Genomic DNA, 25,042 nt, shown 5'->3' with positions numbered 1-25,042 from the left:
CACAATAAACTGTGGAAAATTCTGAAAGAGATGGGAATACCAGACCACCTGACCTGCCTCTTGAGAAACCTATATACAGGTCAGGAAGCAACACTTAGAACTGGACATGGAACAACAGACTGGTTCCAAATAGGAAAAGGAGTATGTCCAGGCTATATATTGTCACCCTGCTTATTTAATTTATATGCATAGTACATTATGAGAAACACTGGGCTAGAAAAAGCACAAGCTGGAATCAAGATTGCCGGGAGAAATATCAATAACCTCAGATATGCAGATGACACCACTCTTATGGCAGAAAGTGAAGAGGAACTAAAAAGCCTCTTGAAGAAAGTGAAAGTGGAGAATGAAAAAGTTGGCTTAAAGCTCAACATTCAGAAAACGAAGATCATGGCATCTGGTCCCATCACTTCATGGGAAATAGATGGGGAAACAGTGGAAACAGTGTCAGACTTTATTATTTTGGGCTCCAAAATCACTGCAGATGGTGATTGCAGCCATGAAATTAAAGACACTTACTCCTTGTAAGGAAAGTTATGACCAACCTAGATACCACATTAAAAAGCAGAGAAATTACTTTGCCAACAAAAGTCCTTCTAGTCAAGGCTATGGTTTTTCCAGTGGTCATGTATGGATGTGAGAGTTGGACTGTGAAGAAAGCTGAGTGCTGAAGAATTGATGCTTTTGAACTGTGGTGTTGGAGAAGACTCTTGAGAGTCCCTTGGACTGTAAGGAGATCCAACCAGTCCATCCTAAAGGAGGCCAGTCCTGGGTGTTCATTGGAAGGACTGATGCTGAGGCTGAAACTCCAATCCTTTGGCCACCTGATGCGAAGAGCTGACTCATTTGAAAAGACCCTGATGCTTGGAAAGATTGAGGGCAGGAGGAGAAGGGGACGACACAGGATGAGATGGCTGGATGGCATCACGGACTCGATGGACGTGAGTCTGAGTGAACTCCGGGAGTTGGTGATGGACAGGGAGGCCTGGCGTGCTGCGATTCATGGGGTTGTGGGGAGTCAGACACGACTGAGCAACTGAACTGAACTGAACTGATAGGATCATATCCAGGAGACCCGGGTTTGATTTCTAGTTTGGGAAAATCCCCTGGAGAAGGAAATGGCTACCCACTCCAGTATTCTTTCCTGGAGAATTCTATGGACAGTGGAGCCTGGTGGGTTACAATCCACAGGGTCGCAAAGAGTTGGTCACAACTGATGAACTAACAGTTTTCGACTTACTCGTTTAGAGGATCATTGCTGGACATTTGCCTCAGTCAGGTTACAATCTTAGCTCCCCTCTGTCCACGAGCAGGACCACAGGGATGTCCCTCAACCCCCTGAAGTAGCATTTCGTGCTCCATCTCCTTCTCTCCATTCCCTCACCACCCTTTCCCCATCATTGTCACTCTGTGGCCAGTACGTTGTTTCTTCCTCTGTAGGGACTCTCCAGCATTGATGGTTCAGTAGATCTGCTTGCTCGCTTTGTATTTCTGGCTTCACTTCTACACACCCTATTTCATAGTCCCCTTGTTTTCTTTGGAGAATAGTTCTGAGGTCAGTTTTGCCACATTTCTACCCCCACCCTTCTGGGCTTCCCCCATTATCTCTGCTCTACAGGGACCACCTTTTCTGGAAGGGAGTGCATGTTATTCATTTCCACTTAATGAAATAAGCAAATAAATATGTTTATGTGAATATGAATCAGACCCTAAATATAGGTATTATAGCATCTTGAAAATTATTTCAGAAACTTTTTTGCGCAATGACAATTACTTGAGTTGTTTTCTATCTTCTGTATAATTTTAGCTTCTAAATTCTCTAGCAACAACAATGGAAATTGGGTAACCTCTGTTTAATTGGATGCAGTGATTACCCGTCTTTATTCTTTTTGTAAATATAAGCAAGGTATGTCAACAGTGGTCTTGATGCCATGATATTCTGCTCTTGTTGTTGTTGTTATTCAGCAACCAGGTTGTGTCTGACTCTTCGAAACCCCACAGACTGTAGCCTGCCAGGCTCCTCTGTCCGTGGAATTTTCCAGGCAAGAATACTGGAGTGAGTTGCCATTTCCTGCTGCAGCTGATGTTCCTGAGTGAGGGACTGAACCCGTATATCTTGTATCGACAGGCAGATTTTATTTATTTATTTATTTTTATCACTGAGCCACCTGGGTTTGGGCTCTTCAATTGAATGCGTTCTTGATATGGATATTGGTATCTTTTTGAGTATGCAGACCTCATAGCTGGGTTTGCCACCACCCTGAACTAGAGGACTCTGTGTGTGTGTGTGTTACAAAGAACATGGTTGTCCTTTCCACCTCCGGCAATGCTGCCCTCTATCTGTGGCCAGAATCAAACTGAATAGGATCAGAAGATGCAGAAAACACTGGCTGCTTCTGTCCAAAGAGCTCAAGGTTGAGGGTTTAACACTATCTGAGACCCATGATCTCTAAGCAAGCAAATCACATCCTCTAAATGGGAAAAGTATGACGCAGCTACTCACAGTTCTCAGGGGAAAGAAGGTCACTGAGCGATTGTGACCCTTGGTGAAGAGGGTGATCCGGAAGGAAGAAAATTGGACAGTAAATGATTGTTTCTTGAAAGCTGAGCAAAGTGACAGGATTCATGACACTGTTATCCAGGGAGTAAAGCACTTCTACTCAGTGCTGGGCTCTCACATGCTGTAGCCAAGCCTGTAGACAGTGCGAATAAAGCTATGCCCACTTTTTGTGTCTTTCCCTTTGGGAGAAAGTATCTACCATGTCACAAACACACTAAATTTCTTACACTGCTTCAAGAGATTGTCACAAGTAGAAAGAAGTGTGGTGTCCTTCCCTTGGAATCACTCCGGCAACTGTTCCTAATATCTTCTCTGGATTCTTTATTGGCACTTTCTCAGTCTCATATACAGGCAGATTATTTCATTGCATCAGGCTATGTGTCCATTTTCATGGCAATACCGTATGTTTTGATGACTATAGCTTTGCAGTATAGTTTGAAATCAGAAAATGTGATGCTAGATGCCTCTAGCTCCACTCTTCTTTCTCAGGACTGCTTTTAGGATTGTTTTTCTATTTTCTGTAAAAAAAAAAAAAAAAGAAGTGTCATTGAAATCTTGATAGGGATTGCATTGAATCTGTAGCTTGCCTTCGGTGGTATGGACTACTCAACTTGCTGATGTCACTCTGTTCATATCTCTGAAACATTTATCACAGTCTTTCATATTTATTTTCATATGCCTAGCCACTCAGCTAGATAGAGGATTTGTATAAATCTACTTTATTTATCTTTAAATAAAACCATGAACTGCAGGACACAACTTACTGACTAAACAGCAGCGAAATCTTGCCAAAAGAGAGTTTTCTCTGTAAACACAAATGGGCATGTGGGCAAGACAGCAGACTCTAGCAGTCTGGACACAACCAGTGTTGAAAGAACAACTGCTGTGATATGACCAGGACAGTTCAGTTCAGTTCAGTCGCTCAGTCATGTCCAACTCTTTGCGACCCCATGAATCACAGCATGCCAGGCCTCCCTGTCCATCACCATCTCCCGGAGTTCACTCAGACTCAAGCCCATCGAGCCATCCAGCCATCTCATCCTCTGTTGTCCCCTTCTCCTCCTGCCTCCAATCCCTCCCAGCATCAGAATCTTTTCCAATGAGTCAGCTCTCCGCATGAGGTGGCCAAAGTACTGGAGTTTCAGCTTCAGCATCAGTCCTTCCAATGAACAGCCAGGACTGATCTCCTTTAGGGTGGACTGGTTGGACCTCCTTGCAGTCCAAAGGACTCTCAAGAGTCTTCTCCAACACCACAGTTCAAAAGCATCAATTCTTCGGCGCTCAGCTTTCTTCACAGTCCATCTCTCACATCCATACATGACTACTGGAAAAACCATAGCCTTGACTAGAAGGACCTTTGTTGGCAAAGTAATGTCTCTGCTTTTTACAGAGTAGACCTGAATTTTCCACATATTTTTCTTAAAGATTATATAATATATAAGCACCGTAGAGGCTTAAGAATTTTCCAGAGACCTTAAAAATCTATTCAATTCAGTTATAGCTGGATGCTTGAATCACTTCCCTTATGAGTCATGTGTGGTTTATCTCACTTCTGCGTATATCTTCCAGAGATTCTTTGCAAATATCCTCTATTGCTTTAGTCTCTGTTGAACCTTTACTGTACTTACCTCTCTATACTAACCCTATTTTCTTCTTGGATCCCATAACTCACTCCCTGCTGAGATAAACTTTGTCACCAAGCTCCTGTTGATATCACTGCCAGATGACATTTTCCTTCTTTTAACTTATCTGGGAAGGATAGAAATGGATAACTAGAATTTAAGATTATTGTTTATCAATAATGACTTTCAACTGCCCTTTGTTTAGGTAAAAGACATGAGACTCAAAAGTCATATTTTGTAATAACAAAGGATCACTTGATCCAGGTCTTTCTGACATCAGAACTTGTGAAGTTTTTATTTTATTTTTTTTATTGAAGTATGGTTAATTTACAATGTTGTGCTAGATTTAAGTGAACAGAAAAGTGATTCGGTTATACATATATGTAAATATATACACACACACACATATATATGTATGTGTACATTCTGTTTCAGATTCTTTTCCATTATACGTTATTATAAGATATTGAATATAGTTCCCTGTGCTATACAGTAGGTCATTGTTGTTTATCTATTTTATATATAGTGGTCTGTATATCCTAATCCCTAACTCTTAATTTCTCTCCTAACCCGTCTCATCCCCTTTAGTAACCCTAAGTTTGTTTTGTTTTCTAAGTCTGTAAGTCTGTTTCTGTTTTGTAAATAAGTTCATTTGTATCTTTTTTGTTTTTTTAGGCTTCCACATGTAAGTGATAAATGGTATTACTAACATGGGGTCACAAAGAGTTGGACACGACTGAGCAACTGAACTGAACTGAACTGAACTTCACTTAATATGATAATCTCTAGGTCCACCCATGTTGCTGCAAGTGGCATTATTTCATTTTTATGACTAATATTCCTCTGTGTGTGTGTGTGTTTATTTTGTTGTTCAGTTGCTCAGTCATGTCTGACTTGTTGCCACCCCATGGACCGCAGCATGCCAGGCTTTCCTGTCCTTCACTATCTCCTGGAGCTTGCTCAAACTCGTGACCGTTGAGTCAGTGATGCCATCCAACCATCTCATACTCTGTCTTCTCTTTCTCCTCATCTTCCATCTTTCCCAGCATCAAGATCTTTTCTAACTAGTTGGCTTTTCACTTCAGGTAGCCAAAGTATTGGAGCTTCAGCATCAGCATCAATCCTTCCAATGAATATACAGGATTGATCTCCTTTAGAATTGACTGGCTTGTACTCCTAGCAATCCAAGGGACTCTCAAGAGTCTTCTCCAACATCATAGTTTAAAGGCATCAATTCTTTGGCACTCAGCCTTCTTTATGGTCCAACTCCCACATTCATACATGACTACTGGAAAAACCATAGCTTTGACTATATACATATATATATCTTCTTTGTTCATTCATCTGCTGATGGACATTTTACTAATATTTTTATGGATATTCCATGTTGAATGATACTGTCTTCATTATGATTGTAAGATGTAAATTAAAGGGATCTAACTCCTATTGCCTTAAGTATTAGTAGTGACCTGGCATGATCTATAAGCTGTTTGTACAGCTGACTTTGCCAATGATGTTTTAAATCATGCCAGGTCACCCCTAATACTTAAGGCAATAGGAGTTAGATTCCTCTAACATCTTGCCTAGCTGAGGGAGATGGAGATCCATTAAACCAGGCTGGAAAGTGTTGGGTGTTACTTTGGGCCTGAGTGTTCTGTGAAGCAAAGTTGACATGAATTTAGTGAATTAGACTTCTTACTCTATCAAAACAGGTCAAACAGTTAAAATTCCTATAAATCTCTAAGTCAGATACCCCCCATTGTCATGAAAATAGCATGTTATTCCAAGTCACATGTCACATGTCTTGCTCTTAGAATGTGACTTTGCCAATGAACAGTGAATCCTGAGACAAAATTGGGGTTAAGGGTATGGACTAGGGGGCAGTTATCACAGGTTTAGAGAAAATGGAGTTCTCGGACCTTTTAACAGTGAAGCCAGAAGTAAGAGACTGGTTTTATGTTAGCATTGAAAGCTCTTTGTTATTATTGTTTAGTTGCTAACTCATGTCCGACTCTTTGGTAACCCCCATGGACTACTGTAACCAGCCAGGCGTCTCTGTCCTGAGGGCTCTATAGTAAAGTATCCACCTGCCAATGCAGGAGCTATGGGTTCAATCCCTCAGGTCAGGGGATCCCCTGGAGAAGGATATGGCAACCCAATCTGGTATTGAAAACTTACCAATAGATTTATTTTGATTCAATTTGCTTTTACTTAGATTTATTTGTGGGAGAAATAGCACTTGGAAAACCAATGCATGTTAAACACACCGAGAAGACTCATGGCTTTTCATTTTGTTTTCCTCATTGTTTCATAGTATTCACTTATCTATAGTCAGTCAGAGCTATACTGTTTGGGAAAGGAAGGAAAGAGATAAAGGATTGTTATAGGGAAGGTTTATATTTGGTGGGGAGTGTGGGGGAAGAAAAGGAAATTACAGGTTGAGAGTAAATGTGTTTATGATTTTAAATTGTTATTTCTCCTTAAATATCAAATTTTTATGTATAATGCACATCTCAAAGCACATTGCATGGAAATATGATAAATATAATTTTGAACATTAACATTTTATTATGAAGTAATTATTTTATGTTTTTAAAGTATTTTAAATGATGCCTTTCCACAGTGGAATAACAAAGAGCAACAGAATAAATCCCTGAGGATCCTCCCAAGAAAATGTTGCCTCTTTTTATTACCCTTCCAGGCAGAGGGCTTAACCAGCACAGTATCATTAGACATGCAAACCAGAAGCTGATGAGTTCAAAAAAGCCCTGTTGAGTACCCTCCGTGGTACACTACAAGCAGAAGCCCGGTGGAGTCCAGTAATGAAGGTGCCCTTGCCTTTGTGGGCCTCTCAGATGGGGCCAGGAGCTTCCCTGGTAGCTCAATGATAAAGATTCTGCCTATAATGCAGGAGCCTCAGGAGATACAGTTTCGATCCCTGGGTCAGGAAGATCCCCTGGAGAAGGGAATGGCAACTCACTCCAGTATTCTTGTCTGAAGAATCCTGTGGACAGCGAGGTCTGGTGGGCTAAAGTCCATAGGGTCGCAAAGAGTCAGACATGACTGCAGCAACTTAGCATGCCTGCCTGCCTGCCTGCAGACTGGGCTGCAGGAAAACAGGTATGTGCATCTTTGGCACAAGACAGGGGAGTTAGGAGAAGATACAAAATGGATGCACACAGGCACTTGAGAAGAGTTTTCAGATCTGACAGTATTTACACTGTATAGGATTTATTCCAATAGTATTCATGAATTAGTGGCTATATTAGTTTGCTGGGATTTTCCATAACAAGGTACCACAAATTGATGGTCAAACAGAAATGTATTGTCTTGTAGCTCTGGAGGCTGGAAGTTCAAGATCAAGGTGTAGGTGTGGTTTGTTCTTTCTTAAGGCTGTGAGGAAGCATCTTTCCTGCCTGACTCCTGCCTTCTGGTGGTTTCCTGGCAATGTTTATCCTCGGCTTGTGGGTGCATCATCTCAAACTCTGCTTCCATCTTCATTTGACATTCTCCTTGTGTATGTATGTCTGTGTCCAAATTTCTGTCTTTGATGAAGACACAGCAATATTGGGTTAGGGTATATCCTAATGACCTCAATTTGATCATCTGCCAAAACCCTATATCCAAAGAAGTTCATATTTATAGGTATTGGGGTTAGAACTTCATGGATCTTATGGGGGACATGAATCACCCATAATAGTAGGGGTTCTGCAAGTAGGGAGGAGAAAGGGGCTTACAGGTAGAAATAGCACCATGCTAAATATATGGAACATTTCAGTGCTTCCTGGTCATCTCAGCATCTCTGCATTGAGATGCTTGAGCTGGATTTTCCCCCAAGCAACATTCTTGGAGATCACTGCAGTAAGGCGAGGTCATTTGTTCTGTCTTGCTGATATTCTCATCACTCAATCTATCAGTGTTCCTCCCTGCTAGTGTGTGTTTAATCTCATTGATCTCAAGGTGAGCACCCATTTCATTTGCCTTCAGGATCTTTTTCACCTTAATTGTTTTTTGTTTTTTTTTTCAACAGTGCAGTAATCAGGCCATTTGATGTTTGGTCATTTTTGTCTTCAAGCTGAAAAGGGAAAATCACAGTTTCTAACATTCTAAATATGCTCTTTCCTTTCATTCTCTTTCCCTATCATTTCATTTGCAGTTCCTTGTAAGCTCCTAATATTTTAATATATCCCCAGCATTTGTTGTTATTTAAGAACAAAATTGGGAAGAGGCTCTCTTGTTCCAAGAATAATTAAAACTGCAGTAAATCTACTTAAGCTTAATCCAGTTTAAATGAGGACAAAATTTCAGAGGCTTACAATCGGGAGAGACTGACCTAGCCTGATCATGAGGTTGACTTAATGAATAGAAATAAATGCTAGAATTAGGCATGGAGAAAAACTAGAATAATATAATTTCATAAATGGTGAGATCATTAGTGAATTTGTTGTCTTATACTGACTTTTGTTTCTCTGTGTAGACGTTTATCTTCAGGGTTTCTGATAATGAATACCTGAATAAGACAGAACCCTGGTGATATTGATAGGTTGACTTTTATAATGTACTATCAGAGTAATTATGCTTTCATTTGACACCTACTGGTGGCATCAAAAAGGATCTTATTTGCATATAATGACCATGAGGTGGTCTAGAGAAAAGCTTTTGCTTTTATATATGACTTACCAGCTTACAAGTGTGTGTGTGTGTGTGTGTGTGTGTGTGTGTCCAGGTTTAAGCTTCACATTACTTGAATGCCAGTTCATATCAGGAAATCATGCTTGAGTTTTGTCTCTTACAGACTTAAGTAAAACTGATGGTACAAAGGAAAGATCCTCAAGAGACAGCGGGATCCTAGGGCTCCATATTGGAAGGGATGTGGGGCTGCCTTGTAGAACATGTCCCATTCTTTCACAGATACAGGGGTGCTGTCACTCACACTTCTATCCTTAATATCAAGCTATCCAATAGGAAAGGCTATATAAAAACTGAGGTTATAATTTTCTTTGGGCATCTTTTTTTTTTTTTAATGTAGTAGAGCTTAACAAGGATTCACAGAGAGATTTTTAGTATGCTAAAGACTGCTACAGCTTCCAAAAGCAGCCTTGAACATTAGGACCTAAGCTGTGAGCTATCTCATGCTTTAGCAAACAGTGCTGTACCCACAGTTTTTCCAAGGATCCTGGGTCTCTAGGAATCAGGAGCACACTTTCCTTCTCAAAGAGTTAGTATGGGGGAGAGGGCGAAAGACATAGCCCTTCCCCAAGGAGGAACGCTTGCATTGCATCTGCTAAAATACCTAGGTTGTTGTTGTTGCTGTTCAGTTGCTCAGTCATGTCCAACTCTTTGCAACCCCATGGATTGCAGCATGCCAGGCTTGTCCTTCACCATCTCCCAGAGCTTGCTTAAACTCATGTCCATTGAATCAATGATGCCATTCAACCATCTCATCCTCTGTCATCCCCTTCTCCTCCTGCCTTCCATCTTTCCCAGCATCAGGGTCTTTTCTAATGTGTCAGCTCTTTGCATCAGGTGGCCAACGTATTGGATCTTCAGCTTCAGCATCAGTCCTTCCAATGAATATTCAGGGTTGATTTCCTTTAGGATTGACTGGTTTGATGTCCTAGCAATCCAAGGGACTCTCAAGAGTCTTCTCCAAGATCATAGTTTAAAAGCATCAATTCTTCGGCGCTCAGCCTTCTTTATGGTCCACTCTCACATCCATACATGACTACTGAAAAAAAACATAACTTAGACTCTATGGACCTTTGTGTGCAAAGTAATGTCTCTGCTTTTTAATATGCTGTTGAGGTTTGCCATCACTTTTCTTCCAAGGAACAAGTGTTTTTTTTGTTGTTGTTGTTGTTGTTGTTTTGTTTTTTTAATTTCATGGCTGCAGTAACCATCTGCAGTGATTTTGGAGCCCAAGAAAATAAAGTCTGTCACTGTTTCCAGTGTTTCCCCATCTATTTGCCATGAAGTGATGGGGCCGTCTCTAGTTAGGAAATATAAAATTACTAGTGGAAAAATTCAGTCACCACAAGTAAAATTAAAAGGAACCATGAGTAAAGAAAATGACGTAAAAATAAATTCCTTCAGTATACATCTCAGGGCACAGAGAGAGAGACCCTAAGACAGCAAATCACTGACTGCCTGTGGGTAAGGTGAGTTTTGCATAAGAGAGAGAGAGTATTTTCAAAGCAGTTGTTTCGTTTTGTTTGCGTCAATGCTGGCTTCAGGAGAAAAATGGGAAAGGAAGGAAACCGACATTTTATGTATCCATTACATGCCACTCAGACCCATTATTTGTGTTTTCCTGGCTTCCCAGGTGGCTCAGTGGTAAAGAATCTGTCTACCAGTGCAGGAGACACAAGAGAGATGAGTTCGATCCTAGGGGAGGAAAGGCAACTCACTCCAGTGTTTCTTGCCTGGAAAGTCCCATGGACAGATGACCCTGGCAGGTTACTGTCCATGGGGTCACAAAGTGTCGGACACGACTAGCATGCACACACATAAAGCACGTGTTGAACAAATATGTAAAGTGTGTAGCATTTTCCCCATTATTGATAAAGACAATAGATGAAAGAAGATAAAAACAGTTGTAGCTGGTGTTTAAACAGAGGGTGTTCACACCAGTCAACCACACTGCTTCCTGAGTGAGGCAGGTTCAAGAGAAGAGTGGGATCAGCATGGGGAAGCATGGTGTTTTTCAGAGTTTTGGGGTAGGCTGCCTGCCTAAAGGATTTTCTTCTACTGGTCCAATGTCGGTTTCTAAAAACTTACCATAACATTACTACCTTCTCTGTTTCCGTCTTGACAATATGAAATATGATCAAGAGTGAGTCCTGTGTATAACAGGAGAGGAAATGGTACAGAATTGGGAGACAATGCAGACAACCGTTACTAATTCCTGTCGAATGAGACATTGGTTTTTGCCCTCAAAAGTGACTTCATAATCTGTTTGCATTAATGAAATGCAAAAATGTCGATGTTCCCTAGAATAGTAAATTACCATACATTCGATGGAGCCAAATTAAATGGTCAATGTCCAGCCATTTATTGCCCCCCCACAGCAATTTCATATGATTCTACCTAATACTTAATGATTATTCCAAGTTAGGCACTGCAGTACTCAGTATATTCTAATTCGCTCAATCCTCACAACACATATGCAGTGAAAGTAATGGTAGCCTCATTATAAATAAGGCATTCTCTGCTTTCTAGAGTCGGGCTAGAATTCTAAACTCTCAATCCAGGCTAAGTGGTAGAACATGTGGTAGGTCTGAAGAAAGAGCGTTTGCCTTACAGTATGTGGAAGAACATAACAGAGACCCCAGGGCATTGTGCGGGCTCAAATTGCTCATGCAGATTCTCCAGGAACCTCTATGTCCCTGAATTAAAGGACTGCATTTCATTTGACCTTTCAGAAACATTCAATAGCCTATTCTTCTAGAAAAACTCCATATGTTTTCTTCTATGATATTGTCATATTTTATTGTTGTTGTGTGTTTTCTCTCCTTTTTTTTTTTTTAATCCTTTCCTGGTTGGCTGATCTGTTTTTTATCTGCTCTGCAGCATCCTCATCTACCCTTCCATGAAATTTTTGAGTCTCTCAAAGCTCTTAGACATTCTTCCCTTATTACTCTATATTTTCTCTTGGCGCTGTCTTGTCAACGCACTTGGTTTAAGTATATGCATAACCCTGAATATTTATATCTGGAACTCTCATTTTATCTTAACTCAAATCTGTATATTTAAATGTCTACCTTACACCACTAGTTGGATATGTTATAGGTTTTTAAAAACTCACCAAGTCCAACATTGGGCTTCCCCAGACAGTAAAGAATCTGCCTGCAATGTGGGATATCCGGGTTTGATCCCTGGGTTGGGAAGATCCCCTGGAGAAGGACATGGCAACCCACTCCAGTATTCTTGCCTGGAAAATCCCATGGACAGAGAAGCCTAGTGGGCCACAGTCCATGGGGTTGAAAAGAGTCAGACATGACTGAGTGACCAACACATACATGCATAAGTCCAGCTGAATCTGACATCTTTCTTTATAAATCTGATTCCTCTCTGATATACTCCATCTTAGTTAAGAGTATTATTGTCTAATCCATTAAGTCTTTTCAACTTAACTGCTTTTCACCTTTTTTTTTTTTTTTTAACTGTTCATCATGGTTGTTACTGTTACCATAGAAGTATCCATCATGTCTCAGTTCAGTTCAGTTCAGTCGCTCAGTCACGTCCAACTCTTTGCGACCCCATGAGTCGCAGCATGCCAGGCCTCCCTGTCCATCACCAACTCCTGGAGTCTACTCAAACTCATGTCCATCGAGTCGGTGATGCCATCCAGCCATCTCATCCTCTGTCGTCCCCTTCTCCTCCTGCCTCCAATCCCTCCCACCCAGCATCAGGGTCTTTTCCAATGAGTCAACTCTTCACATAATGAGGTGGGCAAAGTTCTGGAGTTTCAGCTTCAGCATCATTCCTTCCAATGAACACCCAGGACTGATCTCCTTTAGGATGGACTGGTTGGACCTCTTTGCAGTCCAAGGGACTCTCAAGAGTCTTCTCCAACACCACAGTTCAAAAGCATCAATTCTTCAGCACTCAGCTTTCTTCACAGTCCAACTCTCACATCCAAACATGACCACTGAAAAACCATAGCCTTTACTAGACGGACCTTTGTTGGCAAAGTAATGTCTCTGCTTTTGAATATGCTATCTAGGTTGGTCATAACTTTCCTCCCAAGGGGTAAGCATCTTTTAATTTCATGGCTGCAATCACCATCTGCAGTGATTTTGGAGCCCCCCAAAATAAAGTCAGCCACTGTTCCCACTGTTTCCCCATCTATTTCCCATGAAGTGATGGGACCAGATGCCATGATCTTCGTTTTCTGAATGTTGAGCTTTAAGCCAACTTTTTCACTCTCCTCTTTCACTTTCATCAAGAGGCTTTTTAGTTCCCCTTCACTTTCATCTGCATATCTGAGGTTATTGATATTTCTCCCTGCAATCTTGATTCCAGCTTGTGCTTCTTCCAGCCCAGTGTTTCTCATGATGTCTAAGCTGATATAATTGCCTTCTAAGAGGACTCTGCATTTACTTTACCCTTCCTAATCTTTTCTGTAAATTGCAGAGAAAAAATGCAAATATTATCATATCACTCTCCTCTTTCAAATTTTTCAGTGCCTTTCTGCTGTTGTAAAGACATGCTCATTGTGTACCGTGTCCTGTTGTGTCTGTGTTGCTCTTGCTAAGCTGGTTGTGCATCGTGTACATGCTCACTCAGCTGTGTCTGACTCTTTGCAACCCCATGGACTGTAGCCCACCAGGCTCCTCTGTCCATGGCGTTCTCCACCCAAGAACACCAGGGTAGCTTGCCATTTCCTCCTCCAGGGATCTTCCAAGCCAGGGATCAAACTTTTGTCCCTTGTGTTGCCTGCCTTGGCAGGTGGATTCATTACCACTGGCACCAACTGGGAAGCTAAGCTGGTGGGAAATAGAAAATAACTTTTGCAAAGGCCCAGTGGTAGAGTAAAAACCTTCCAGATTCTTGAACCTGCCATTTTATATCCTAGCAAAGAGCCTTTGCACAACTTGTCTTCTCTTCCTGGACCACTTTGCCCATCCCTATTCCTCTTGCCTAATTGGATCCTGTTTTATATTTAAAATCTCTGTTCTCTGGACTCTGTGAATAGGTCAATTTTCCATGTGATACCTTTTGTCAGATTATATACCTCCTTATTACAATATTTATTACAGTCAGCATTTTATATCAATGGAAATATCCAGTATTCTTGCCTGGAGAATCCCAGGGACAGAGGAGCCTGGTGGGAGGCCGTCTATGGGGTCGCACAGACTCGGACATGACTGACCAACTTCACTTTCACTTTTCACTTTCATGCATTGGAGAACGAAATGGCAACCCACTCCAGTATTCTTGCCTGGAGAATCCCAGGGACAGAGGAGTCTGGTGGGAGGCCATCTATGGGGTCACACAGAGTCAGACACGACTAAAGTGACTTAGCAGCAGTAGCAGTAGCAGCAGCCTTCATTTAGGTAGAAATTAAAATTTATAAAGGTAAAGTAATATATCTTTTGTTATTCATATTAGAGGTGGCTAACATGAAAGTCAAACGCAAAAATTGCCAGGCTTCCACCCCCTTGCTTCCTGCCCCTCTGCAGCCTTGTTCTTGTGCAGCACTCTGAACCAAAGGCATTGAGAGTACCAGCACTGTAACTCCATCTGGGTCTATAAATCCATTCACAGTCTTTGGAGTTTTAATTTCACTCTTGATTTAAACTCAGAATTGATTTTGTGCATTTCCCCAAGCTATATTTGACTAGATTCAAAAAATGAACAAAAACACCCTGTTGATTTTATGCAGAAATCATTCTTGTAGTGAACACAGTCTTACCTGTTTTGTTTTCATAGGTACTATAATCCACCATCCTCATAGTTCTTTTTATTGGCAGAAGCAGGGTGGAGTAGATTATTATCTGTAAGTCATACTTATTTCATTAGAGTCACCAACTCAGAGCAACTTAGTGAAATGAAATTCTTTATAACTTGGTAGATCTACCTACTTGTTTCCAAGTTCACTTGGAAGATTTAATGAGCTTACAAATGTGGGGGTGAAAAGAATGACATTCTTTAGGATGGTATATGTCCAAACAAGGTCTCAATGACATACTTTTTTTTCTCTTTAATTTGAATCTTTCCAAATTTAAATGTCAACAAAGTCTTGCCAGGGCCACATAATTGCCCCTTTTCATTTATTCAAAAATGTGGATAATGTGATATTCTCTTGGGTTTGATTTCTGTCTTTATTTTTTTTATATTCCAGTCTGAATAAAGACATTAAAAATGGAAATAAAGCCTAAGAGGGGAGAGGAGAGAGAATAGTTCTAATAGTACATTGTTTCCTAATATACTACTGAAGGAACAACAGTAACAACAACAACAAAAAAAAAGCTTTAAAATGTACAGTCATATCCAAAGAGAAGATACAGTGCATAATGAGTGGGTGGATGGAAGGGAAAAATGAGAGAAGAAAGGAGGGAAGGGGGAGGGAGGAATACCAACAGGAAGAAGAAAGGAAAAATGAAAGAGAGACAAGGAGGGACAAAGAAGGAAGGAAGGTAAATAGACCATAGTCTCTTGTGCAATGTAAAGAAATTAATGAAGACAAGAGGAGGATAATTAACAGAAAGTTCTGAGACCTATGGATGAAAGGTCTTGATGAGATGAAAGAACTGTGGCAGTAGACATATTTCAGAAAGTGTGCTAGAATTATAAATGCTAATGTCCAAAAATTGAAATGGTTTGTTTTTGATTCTTGTTTTTTTTGCATCAAGAAGCTCTAAGATATAACCTTGGTAGTAGAGGTTGAGGTTATTTTGCCAGATTATTGGTACTGAGGAGGTCACAGGATGACTAAGTAAATATTCACATGTACATTGAAGTCCTTTTTCATTCATGATGTCAGTCATAGTAGTGGGTGGATGAAAGGGAGACTGACAGCCAAGGACCAAATCAGAAAACACAGTCATCAGTATCACATAAATTGGAGGTCATCACTGGAATAGGAAGTTTCTGATAGCAGATTATTTGGGACCCCCACCATCATGTTTAAATGCTCCTACTAAGTCTTAAAGTCATGAAAATTCTTTTGATAAGATTCATAATTGTGATATCCATACATGAGTTCTATTTACCCATGCAGATACAAAAAAATAATAGCTGTCCTGTAGACCATTGCAAAGACACTAAATTGTAGTAATGTCCTCGTGTTTCCTATTGATGATAGGAACAAAAAAAACTTGGCTCCTACCAGCTCAAAAATACAACTATGGAGATTGTGTCTGCTGAGCCGTGCTAACTTCCGTTCTAATTCTCTTTTTTAAATTCGCAGAGAGTGAAGAAGTTTATCAAAGGCAGGTGCTGTCAATTTCATGTATCATCTTTGGAATTGTCATCGTGGGCATGTTCTGTGCAGCGTTCTACTTCAAAAGCAAGTAAGACCATTTCTCTCAAGTGTTCAAAGGTTACTTCTCAGAGGAAGCACTTTAAGTTCTCAGTCTTTCTTTAAGTTGTCAGTCTGAGCTCTAGGCAGAAGGATTTTGTGCACACGGGCCCATCAGACATCCTTAAATGACTCTGAATCTTTGGTAGCCTGTGGGGAGTGTGTACTGCGTGTGCATACATGTATGTGTGTGTGTGGTTCATCTTTGATGCACACAGTGATCATTCTTCTCTGTGATCATGAACACTCTGTGTTCTTTGCATTTTTTGATGGCCTGCCAGAATTAAAGGCTCAACATCAGCCTGTCACTAAGGAGTTAACTCTTCTGAAAAGAGAGGTCACTGCTGAACATCTAACCTTTTATGGAAAAAAAAAACCAAAACTCTATTCTTTTTATAGCGTTTTATTTTATACCCATAAAGGTTTTAGCCAAATGTGAAATATGAACACTATAAAAGCTACCTTGGTTCACCAGTTAGTATGGACATCTAGAATATGCCCTATACTTGCCTTGCCAAGAAACCAAATCTTCTGCCAAAAGCATTGTTTTTTTCTGACTAGTAAAGTAGAATTAAAAATATACATATGTATTTATAAGTATGCATGTGTATATACATATATGTTTACATATACATGTTACAAATAACATTGACAGAGGTATTTTATTTATGTAAATGACATAATCTGCCCTGAAGAAATACAGATAAAACTATTATACTGCTTGGTTTCTTGTAAGGTAGACAGGCCTTGAGAAGCTGGTATAGATTCTGTTCCTACAGCTTGTCTGGAATCCAAGCCAACAAGTAATTGCTTTTCTTTGGACTTGTATTTTTCTACCCATTTGCCCTTCTAAAAATGGATCAGTTTCCAAATATAGTCTGTGATACCTGTCTGCATGTTGTGTGTGTCGATCTTCAAAAAGAACAGCAATTTTAAGAAATAATAGAGCCTCAGATATGAATCTAAAATTAGTAACTATTTTTAATAAACCATTTCAGAATAGGTTTAGATTTTTGAAATTGCCATGAAAATAGTACAGATAGATCCAATATAGCCCAGACACAATTTCCCCTATTTTTAATGTCTTTCGTTAGTATGCTGCCTTTGTCACAAACAGTGGAACAATGGTGGAATAGTGTTACTAACTAAAGTTCATATATCTTTAGTTTTTACCTCATGTGTTTTTTTGCTGTTGTTTCCCTCCACCCCCCAGGATACCACATTATATTTCATTGTTGTGTCTCCTAAGCAACTCTTGGCTGTGGTAGTTGTTAGTGTTCAGTTTTGAACACTTTATCAGGGATACTGGGCTTTTCATTCATTATCTCCCAATCCTCACAACAACTGAAATTATGCATTATTGCTCAATTTTTCAAATCACATCAGAATTTGATTTTAAAGTATTGATTTGTCAAAGCCCCACAGTAGGAAATTGACAACAGGTCTTTGCATCTCTACAATTCTACTTTAAATTGCATGCTCTTCACCACCCAGCATGTTGACTCATGTGGTCCTCCCCTTAGATGGTGAAACTGCTTGAGGTGAGTCAGGAATGTTGTGCCCTGCTGCAGTCCATAGCTCTTTATGTTCTTAACAGGCTACATGGTTTCATGGTCAGGATTTTACCTGCATCAGCCTAAGCTGTGTTCACATCTTCAGTCTGCCACTTGCTTATTCAGTATTATTAGGGAAATTACACTCAGCCTTGACTTCCATTTTGGTATGTAGCTAAAATATGGCCCAAAATAATATCTACCTTAGAGAATTTAAGGATTAGTGGGATAATACTGTAAAGAAGGCAGCATAGTGTTTAAAAAGTAAATACTCATTGAAGGCTTATTGTTGTTAACACCTAGGATGTCTACACACTGGAACTTACAGGCAGGGTAGCTACAAGGTGAGTAGAGTTCCCTGAGCACGAGAGGGTTAATCACACTCAGCAGGGCATTAGGAGAGTCACCTTGCAAGTGCTGTGTGGGAGAAAGCTGTGTATTTAACAATATGCAAATTACTATGAAGAAGTAGTTAATCGCTTATTTTTGGAATATAACCTGTAGTTGTACCACACTTAAAGAAAAGACTGATAACAACAGTCACAAGAACAGAGAACAGCTGGGTAACTAGAGGATTTCTATCTTCAGAGCTGTTAGCCTCTCCTTCCGTGGGCTGCAAGTGGGCTCAGTGATGAGCACATCCTCCTGGGGCTCAGCAAGGTGTCAGAGGTTTTCATGGAAACACTGTTCAACTTTCTATGCATAATGGGAGACTCAGAGGACTGAACCAGTGGGAGATGAGTAATCAGGAGGCTGTTATCTTTATGCCTGCCCAGCCAGGACACATATTTATTATATATATATGTCTAAAAATAACAAAGGAATAATGAAATTTGAAGACTCTTCCAACTGGAGCTGTAGTTCTCATCAGAGACTTAGAGAATATTACCTTCTTCTAGGACAATTTCCAAGCATAGTTTTCCTTTATTTTTCTCTGAGAGGAAGGCCACACTGTACACCAAGCATCTAATTAATATAGCTGAAAGTGATGTAAAATTTTTTTAACACCTTGGCACAAGTTTCTTTGCCCTCATTCCTGGGATTCTAATTCCCTTCAGAAACCTTGGGGATAGCAGAATAAACAGGCTCTACTTTTTCTTTACTTTCAAACATTATAAGATTTTTTTTTTCAATGTGTATACTTTTTTTTTTTAAACTCATCTTGGAAGTCCTAAGTCTTCTAGGATTCTGGGACATGTCTATCACTGGTTTCCTGATAAATTCACTTGAATCTCCATCCTATACACTGGAATTTACTGTGTCCAGAGAGAATCAGGACTTTACGAAAACATTCTCTTGGTTATTTGTTCTACTTCCCATAATTATTCGGGTCCTGCCACTCTGGTTCTTTCTCCATTCTCTTGTCATCTGTGATAGGGCATGACCTCACCTGATAGAATATTACAGCACATTATTAGCCAATGAAAGTTTGAACATAGGTAACAAGAAGTAAGGAACACCTTCTTGAATTCAGAGAATTTTCTGAGTTAATTGAACCCCAACCACTTTGAAGGTCACAGTGAAATAAATTCTTCTCTCATCAATTCCAAAAAGTTCAAGTATTCCGATAAGTAGTTAATGGAACCATTAATTGAGCCTTTCAAATCTGGCTGATACGGCTCATATGGCAACTATAAATTCTTCTAGATTTCCCTTTTACTTTTAACTCGTATGGGCTAAGAAGTATAAGGCTGGCAGCGGGAGTCCTTATTAGACTTAGGAAATGCAAGACATAATTGAACTCTGAAAATGAACTGAAATAGGAAAAGAGATACATCGGGGGCGGGGGGATGTGGAATAGATGGGGGAAAAGTGGAAACAGTGATTTTGGAGGTGATTTTGCGCTCCAGATGGTAACTGCAGCCATGAAATTAAAAGACACTTGATCCTCAGAAGGAAAACTATGACAAACCTAGGCAGCATATTAAAAAGCAGAGATATCATTTTGCCCACAAAGGTCCATATAGTCAAAGCTATGGTTTTTCCAGGAGTAATGGTGGATGAGAGTTAAACCAAAAAAGGCTGAGCACCGAAGAATTGATGCTTTCAAACTGTGGTGCTGAAGAAGACTGCTGAGACTTCCTTGGATAGCAAAGAGATCAAACCATTCAATCCTAAAGGAAATCAGTCCTGAATATTCATTGGAAGGACTGATCCTGAAGCTGAAACTCCAATTACTTTGGCCACCTGATGAGAAGAGCCGACTCACTGGAAAAGACCCTGCTGCTGGGAAAGATGGAGGGCAGCAGGAGAAGGGGGCAACAGAGGATGAGATGGTTGGATGGCATCATCGACTCAATGGACATGAGTCTGAGCAAACTCCAGGCGATAGTGAAGGACAGGGAAGCCTGGCGTGCTGCTGCCCATGGTGTCACAAAGATCTGGACGTGACTTAGTGACTGAACAGCAGCAACAGAAGGATGTTCCAGGAGCAGGAACTGGGACAAATAATTATCACAACTGAGAAAACACAGGAGGGAAAAGGGGAACTGATGCTATGGGTAGAATACAGATGTGCTACAACTTGCCCTGACTGTATCTCATCCCCTGGAGAGATTTTAGATCACAAAGCAAGGCACTTAAGGACAGGCAATGGGTGTTCTGATATGATGCTATGATTCTCTTCATCTGTGGTGGCCTTAGTCCCCACACAGTTGTAAGTTAGTACACATAAGTACTAATATAAGCTAGTACACAGTTATAAGAGTTCCTTGACCTGAGATAGCCAGCATCTGATGACAGGTCAGTGTGAGGCTTTGAAGGCCTAGACCACTGCCCCACCTTGGGGTGAAAGCCACGCCAGCTTTGGAGCTCCCTGTGGGATTTGCTGAGGTTTTCACTGGAGCCTGTATCACATTCCAACTCCTTCTGCCCCTTCCTGCTTCCTTCGCTTAGTTTCCACAGGTGTCGATCTTAAGAGACCTCACTAATAAAAATCCTGCACACAATCTCTGTCTCAGTGTCTGCTTCCGCAGGGAGCCAACCTGCAGCATCACAAACAACATCTCCTGATGGACTTGTTGGGTCTGATATCCCACCACTGTACGTCTCATTTCTTCCTGATGAATTGACCCAGAGCAACTTAAAACTCACTGAACTCTAGAAATCACGCTGACATTGTTAGGCTAGTGTGTTGCAGGGTGCAGTACTCGTATCTTGTCTTCTCCAGAGCCGCTGCTCTCCTGAGAGCTGATGGCATTGCAGACAGATGCTTCTCACTTCCCTTTGTTCCCATCTGCTGAGGGGACGGTGAAAGGACAAACATGTGTGCCTTGAGAGAGCTGAGGGACGATAGGAAAGGAGGCAGGTTAGAAAAGGAAGCCCATATGTTCTGGAATATTAGTGAGTCAAGACAAAGGTAAGAGGGGGCTAAAGGAAAGCAAATTATTAAGAGGATTTAGGAAATGCAGTCAGACATTTTTATGAGGAAAATTCCTTTAGATGTTTACATTTCCCAAATGCTGAATTAGGGAATTACTGAAAAGATCGTTAGTATTTCTACAGCTAATTCTTGGAAAAATGACCATGTTCTCCCTCTGTGTGAAGCCCCCTTTACTGCCTCCTGATGACTTATTCCAGCAGAACTTCCTCATCTCCCATCTGCTTCATCAGTGAGTCCCTGACAGGATTCTGTGGCTTTCCTGTGCTTCTTAAAATGCTGATAGGATAGATTTGTTTCTAACATCAGGCTACAGATTAGCTGTCAGGAAGTAGATAGATTATTACAAGTATATTAAAATAACTAAGAGTACTGGAGATAAAAGCCCCCCAAATAATTGAAAAGATAGAAATATTTAAACAGAATGACATCACATGAGTATTTCAAATTCAGAGGAGATGATAATGCACAGACCTCCAATTCTTGTAGCAATTCTGTGACTTGCTTGTGAGAGAGGCAATTAACAAGATCCCTTCTTTTATCTCTGAGCCAGTGTCTTGATTCCATCATCTGCCTATATAACTAAGCTTACTAAGTGATGAGGAGTGTAACTGATTAATACTCTCCACATGTCCACAGTATTTATGGAAGAGAGCTTATCCAAACTCCATTGACAGAGGAGGAAACTGAGGCTCACAGAAGTTTGGGGAATCAGTCATTTTGATTTGAGGAATCAAAGCAAAGCTGTTGGGACACAGAGCTGGAATTCAAATTTCAGTCCCTCTGATACTCAAGCCCATGGTGCATAGAGGGATGTCTACCTCAAAAAACTCACTTCAAGAGACGGAGAGACGGTGAATAGTCGCCACCAAAGGCTCTGTCCTTGGCATGGACCCTGGGGAAAGAGGCAGAAGTCTAGGGCAGATGATTCTGTGAAGTTTGTTTGCTTGTTCGTTTCATGGGTACTGGGTCTTTTGTTGATAGTTAATTGCTATAAAGCTCTTAGGAGAGCAGCTAATAAGGCAGTACTTTGTACACTTCAAACAGTCACTCCACATTTGCAGGCAGGGGTAATTTACTTAGAATCCAAAACCTGAGACTAGTCTCGGCCTTCCCACCAAGAACCAGTGTGACCATAGGCAAGTGGTTTGACATTCGTGAGCAGTGCCTCAAAATGAGGACTGTGCAGCCAGATTCATTCGGTTCTAACCCAGCTCTACCACTGTCTAGCTGTTTGACTTAGGACAAATTATTTAACTTCTCTGTGCCTCAGTTTTCCCATCTATTAAATAAGCATAGGATTAGTGCCTTGTCATACAGAATTATTGTGAAAAATAAGTGAGCTAAGACATGTAAAACACTTCAAATCATGCTTGGCATCTTTCAAGAGTTAATTTTTATTACTTATAAATTAATCCTTCAGGAGCTAATTTTTTTTTTAAATTAATTTATTTATTTTTAATTTTTACTTTACAATTCTGTATTGGTTTTGGCATAGAAAGTTCTAATAAATTCTGCATTCAGGGCAGATGGTAAAAATAAATGAAGTGTTTTTAAACTATAAAAAAAGAAAATAGACCCCTGTTATGGCATGTGTGTAAGTTATCCAGTCAAGCTATACCTATCTGAAATGGACAGATATAAACGTAACTTTGCAAATATGTTATATGTGGCTGCTAGGTCCAAGCGTCAAAGTTGTCTACTTGTAACTTCAGAGCATTCCTAATTCTCTTTAGTTGAGCACTCAAGGTTAGGGACCTCTTACATCCAGTAGGGTGAGAATAATGCATTACATTTCTGCCTTTAGAGTGCCAGGAGGTATGAATCCTGGCTATTAATGGGTAATGCCAAGTATTTCTTGGTGGGGTTGAAAATGAAGGGAAGACTCTGTTAACTGAGTTTATCTTGCTATAGAAAATGACAAGTATAGATGTTGGGAGTGAATGAACCTGAAAAAAATAGGCATAAATTTATGTGACTATTTATACATGGATTTATTTAAACTTGCAGGAAACAAGCTAAACAAATTCAAGAGCAGCTGAAAGAGCCACATAATGGTAAAAACTACAGTCTCAAAGCATCTAGCACAATGGCAAAGTCCGAAAACTTGGTGAAGAATCATGTCCAGCTACAAAATGTAAGTGACATGTCCATACATCCCTTCCCACAGCCACTCTCACTGCTCCCAGTCAGAGGGGATGCAGAACCTGTGATCACACTTGCCTATTTTTTTCAGTACTCTGTAGATTTTTCCTTAAATCATGTTGCATTTTTGTGTGTGCACACAGTACTGGAAAAAAGAAAGAAAAATTAATTCTCAGCTCTTGATTACAATCTGTAACATAATTAATCTCTGGAAGCAAAAAGAGCTTCAATTGTTTGTTCCATAATCACTTACTGAATTCTTCCTCGTGTCAGAGATCATGCTAGGCGCTAGGGGTACGATGTTCCTTACTGTATGGAAACTGACATAGTGAAAAAATACAGACAACCAGAGGAGGTTTGTGGGATGAGAGGGTTGCTATTGCAACAGAGGTGGGAGAAGAGACCAAAGGGAGGTGGTGGGGGCAGGAGTGGAGGCAGCAAAAAATGCAGGCTTGAACTGGATTTTGAAGAATAGGCAAGGTTCATCAGGGAGTCAGAAAGCCAAGGACTAGAGACTAGAATAAGCAGAAAGAATAAACCCAGGGAATGCTAAGAATACATACTATATTCACACGACTCTGAACTAAAGGGTATGAGAAAAATCAAAGCTCATAAACATGGGAAGGGAGAGTTGTAGTCCTGGGATTGGTGCTTCCTAACACCACACCTTAAACAGATACCAGAATTTGAAGTCAAATACAAGCTCTTTGAATCCTGCTTTCTTTCTTTCTTTCTTTCTTTTTTTTTTTTTTTTTTTTTTTGCGGCTGCTCTGGGGCTTAATTGCAGCATACAGGATCTTCAGTTGAGACAATTCTTTAGTTGCAGTGTGGCTTAGAGGATCTTTAGTTGCACCATGTGGGATCTAGTTCCCTGACCAGTGATCCAACCCAAGCCCTTTGCATTGGGAGCATGGAGTCTTAGCCATGGGACCACAAGGGAAGTCTCGAATTCTGTATTCTTTCTAGTTTTTCATGATTTCTGAGATATATTGAAAAACGCTAAAGATAAGCAAATGTTACTGAAGTCAGGTTCTGCTGCTCACTGTTCAAAACCCAGTACTCCAGAGACAAGTGTAACTTAACAAGATTCTGCTCTGTTTTAAAGAGCAGTTTTAAAGGGTTAATCAAATTGTTTGGGGAGGAGATCAGGGTTTGTAATCTTCCACTCTGTGCAGACTTTCTTCTGATTGTGCTGTGCTTAGTCACACAGTTGTGTCCAACTCTTTGTGATTCCATGTACTGTAGCCCACCAGACTCCTCTGTCCGTGGAATTCTCCAGGCAAGAATACTGGAGTGGGTTGCCATTGGCTTCTCCAGGGCATCTTCCCAACCCAGGGATCAAATCCAGGCCTCCCGCATTGCAGCTGGATTCTTTACCATCTAAGCCACCAGGGAAGCCCATTCTTCTGATTGGTCTATGGTGAAATGACAGGTTGGTGCTCTGGAAAGCTGGTGCTCAGCCTGAAGTTGCTATCCTCTCTCTGGGTGGGGGCCTTAGTTCCTGCAGAACTGAAAGAAATTGTTATGTGTATTTCATGAAAAGGAGCCAGGACTTTGCCCCATGCTGCTCTATCTTTTACTGACTGTTCCCCTTCATTTCTGTATCCCCTCCCTCCTCTAATTAGTAACTGTTTGAATCTGCTCTTTACAACTAAAGGACAGTCAAGGAGGTTGCTTGATGCCTATTTGCTAAACATAATAAATGAGGACACAGAAAGGATTTGTACCCAGGAAGACTCCATGGGTCCTGCTCCATTT

General features: G+C 40.5%; 1 protein-coding gene across 2 annotated transcripts in view; it reads left to right on the top strand.

Moving 5' to 3' along the window:
• NRG3 (neuregulin 3) overlaps positions 1 to 25,042 on the top strand; it is a 1,219,292-nt gene that overhangs the window by 1,158,238 nt on the left and 36,012 nt on the right. For both annotated transcript variants that reach the window (XM_040242574.1, XM_040242573.1), the window contains exons 5-6: positions 16,097 to 16,199; positions 23,150 to 23,276. In XM_040242574.1, the coding sequence (XP_040098508.1) occupies positions 16,097 to 16,199; positions 23,150 to 23,276 (230 nt within the window). The remainder of the gene's footprint in view (positions 1 to 16,096; positions 16,200 to 23,149; positions 23,277 to 25,042) is intronic.

Source organism: Oryx dammah, unplaced genomic scaffold, assembly GCF_014754425.2.
Source record: "Oryx dammah isolate SB20612 unplaced genomic scaffold, SCBI_Odam_1.1 HiC_scaffold_6, whole genome shotgun sequence".
NCBI lineage: Eukaryota > Metazoa > Chordata > Mammalia > Artiodactyla > Bovidae > Oryx > Oryx dammah.
The sequence above is the reverse complement of the archived record's forward strand: the minus strand, read 5'-3'. Positions and strand labels throughout refer to the sequence as shown.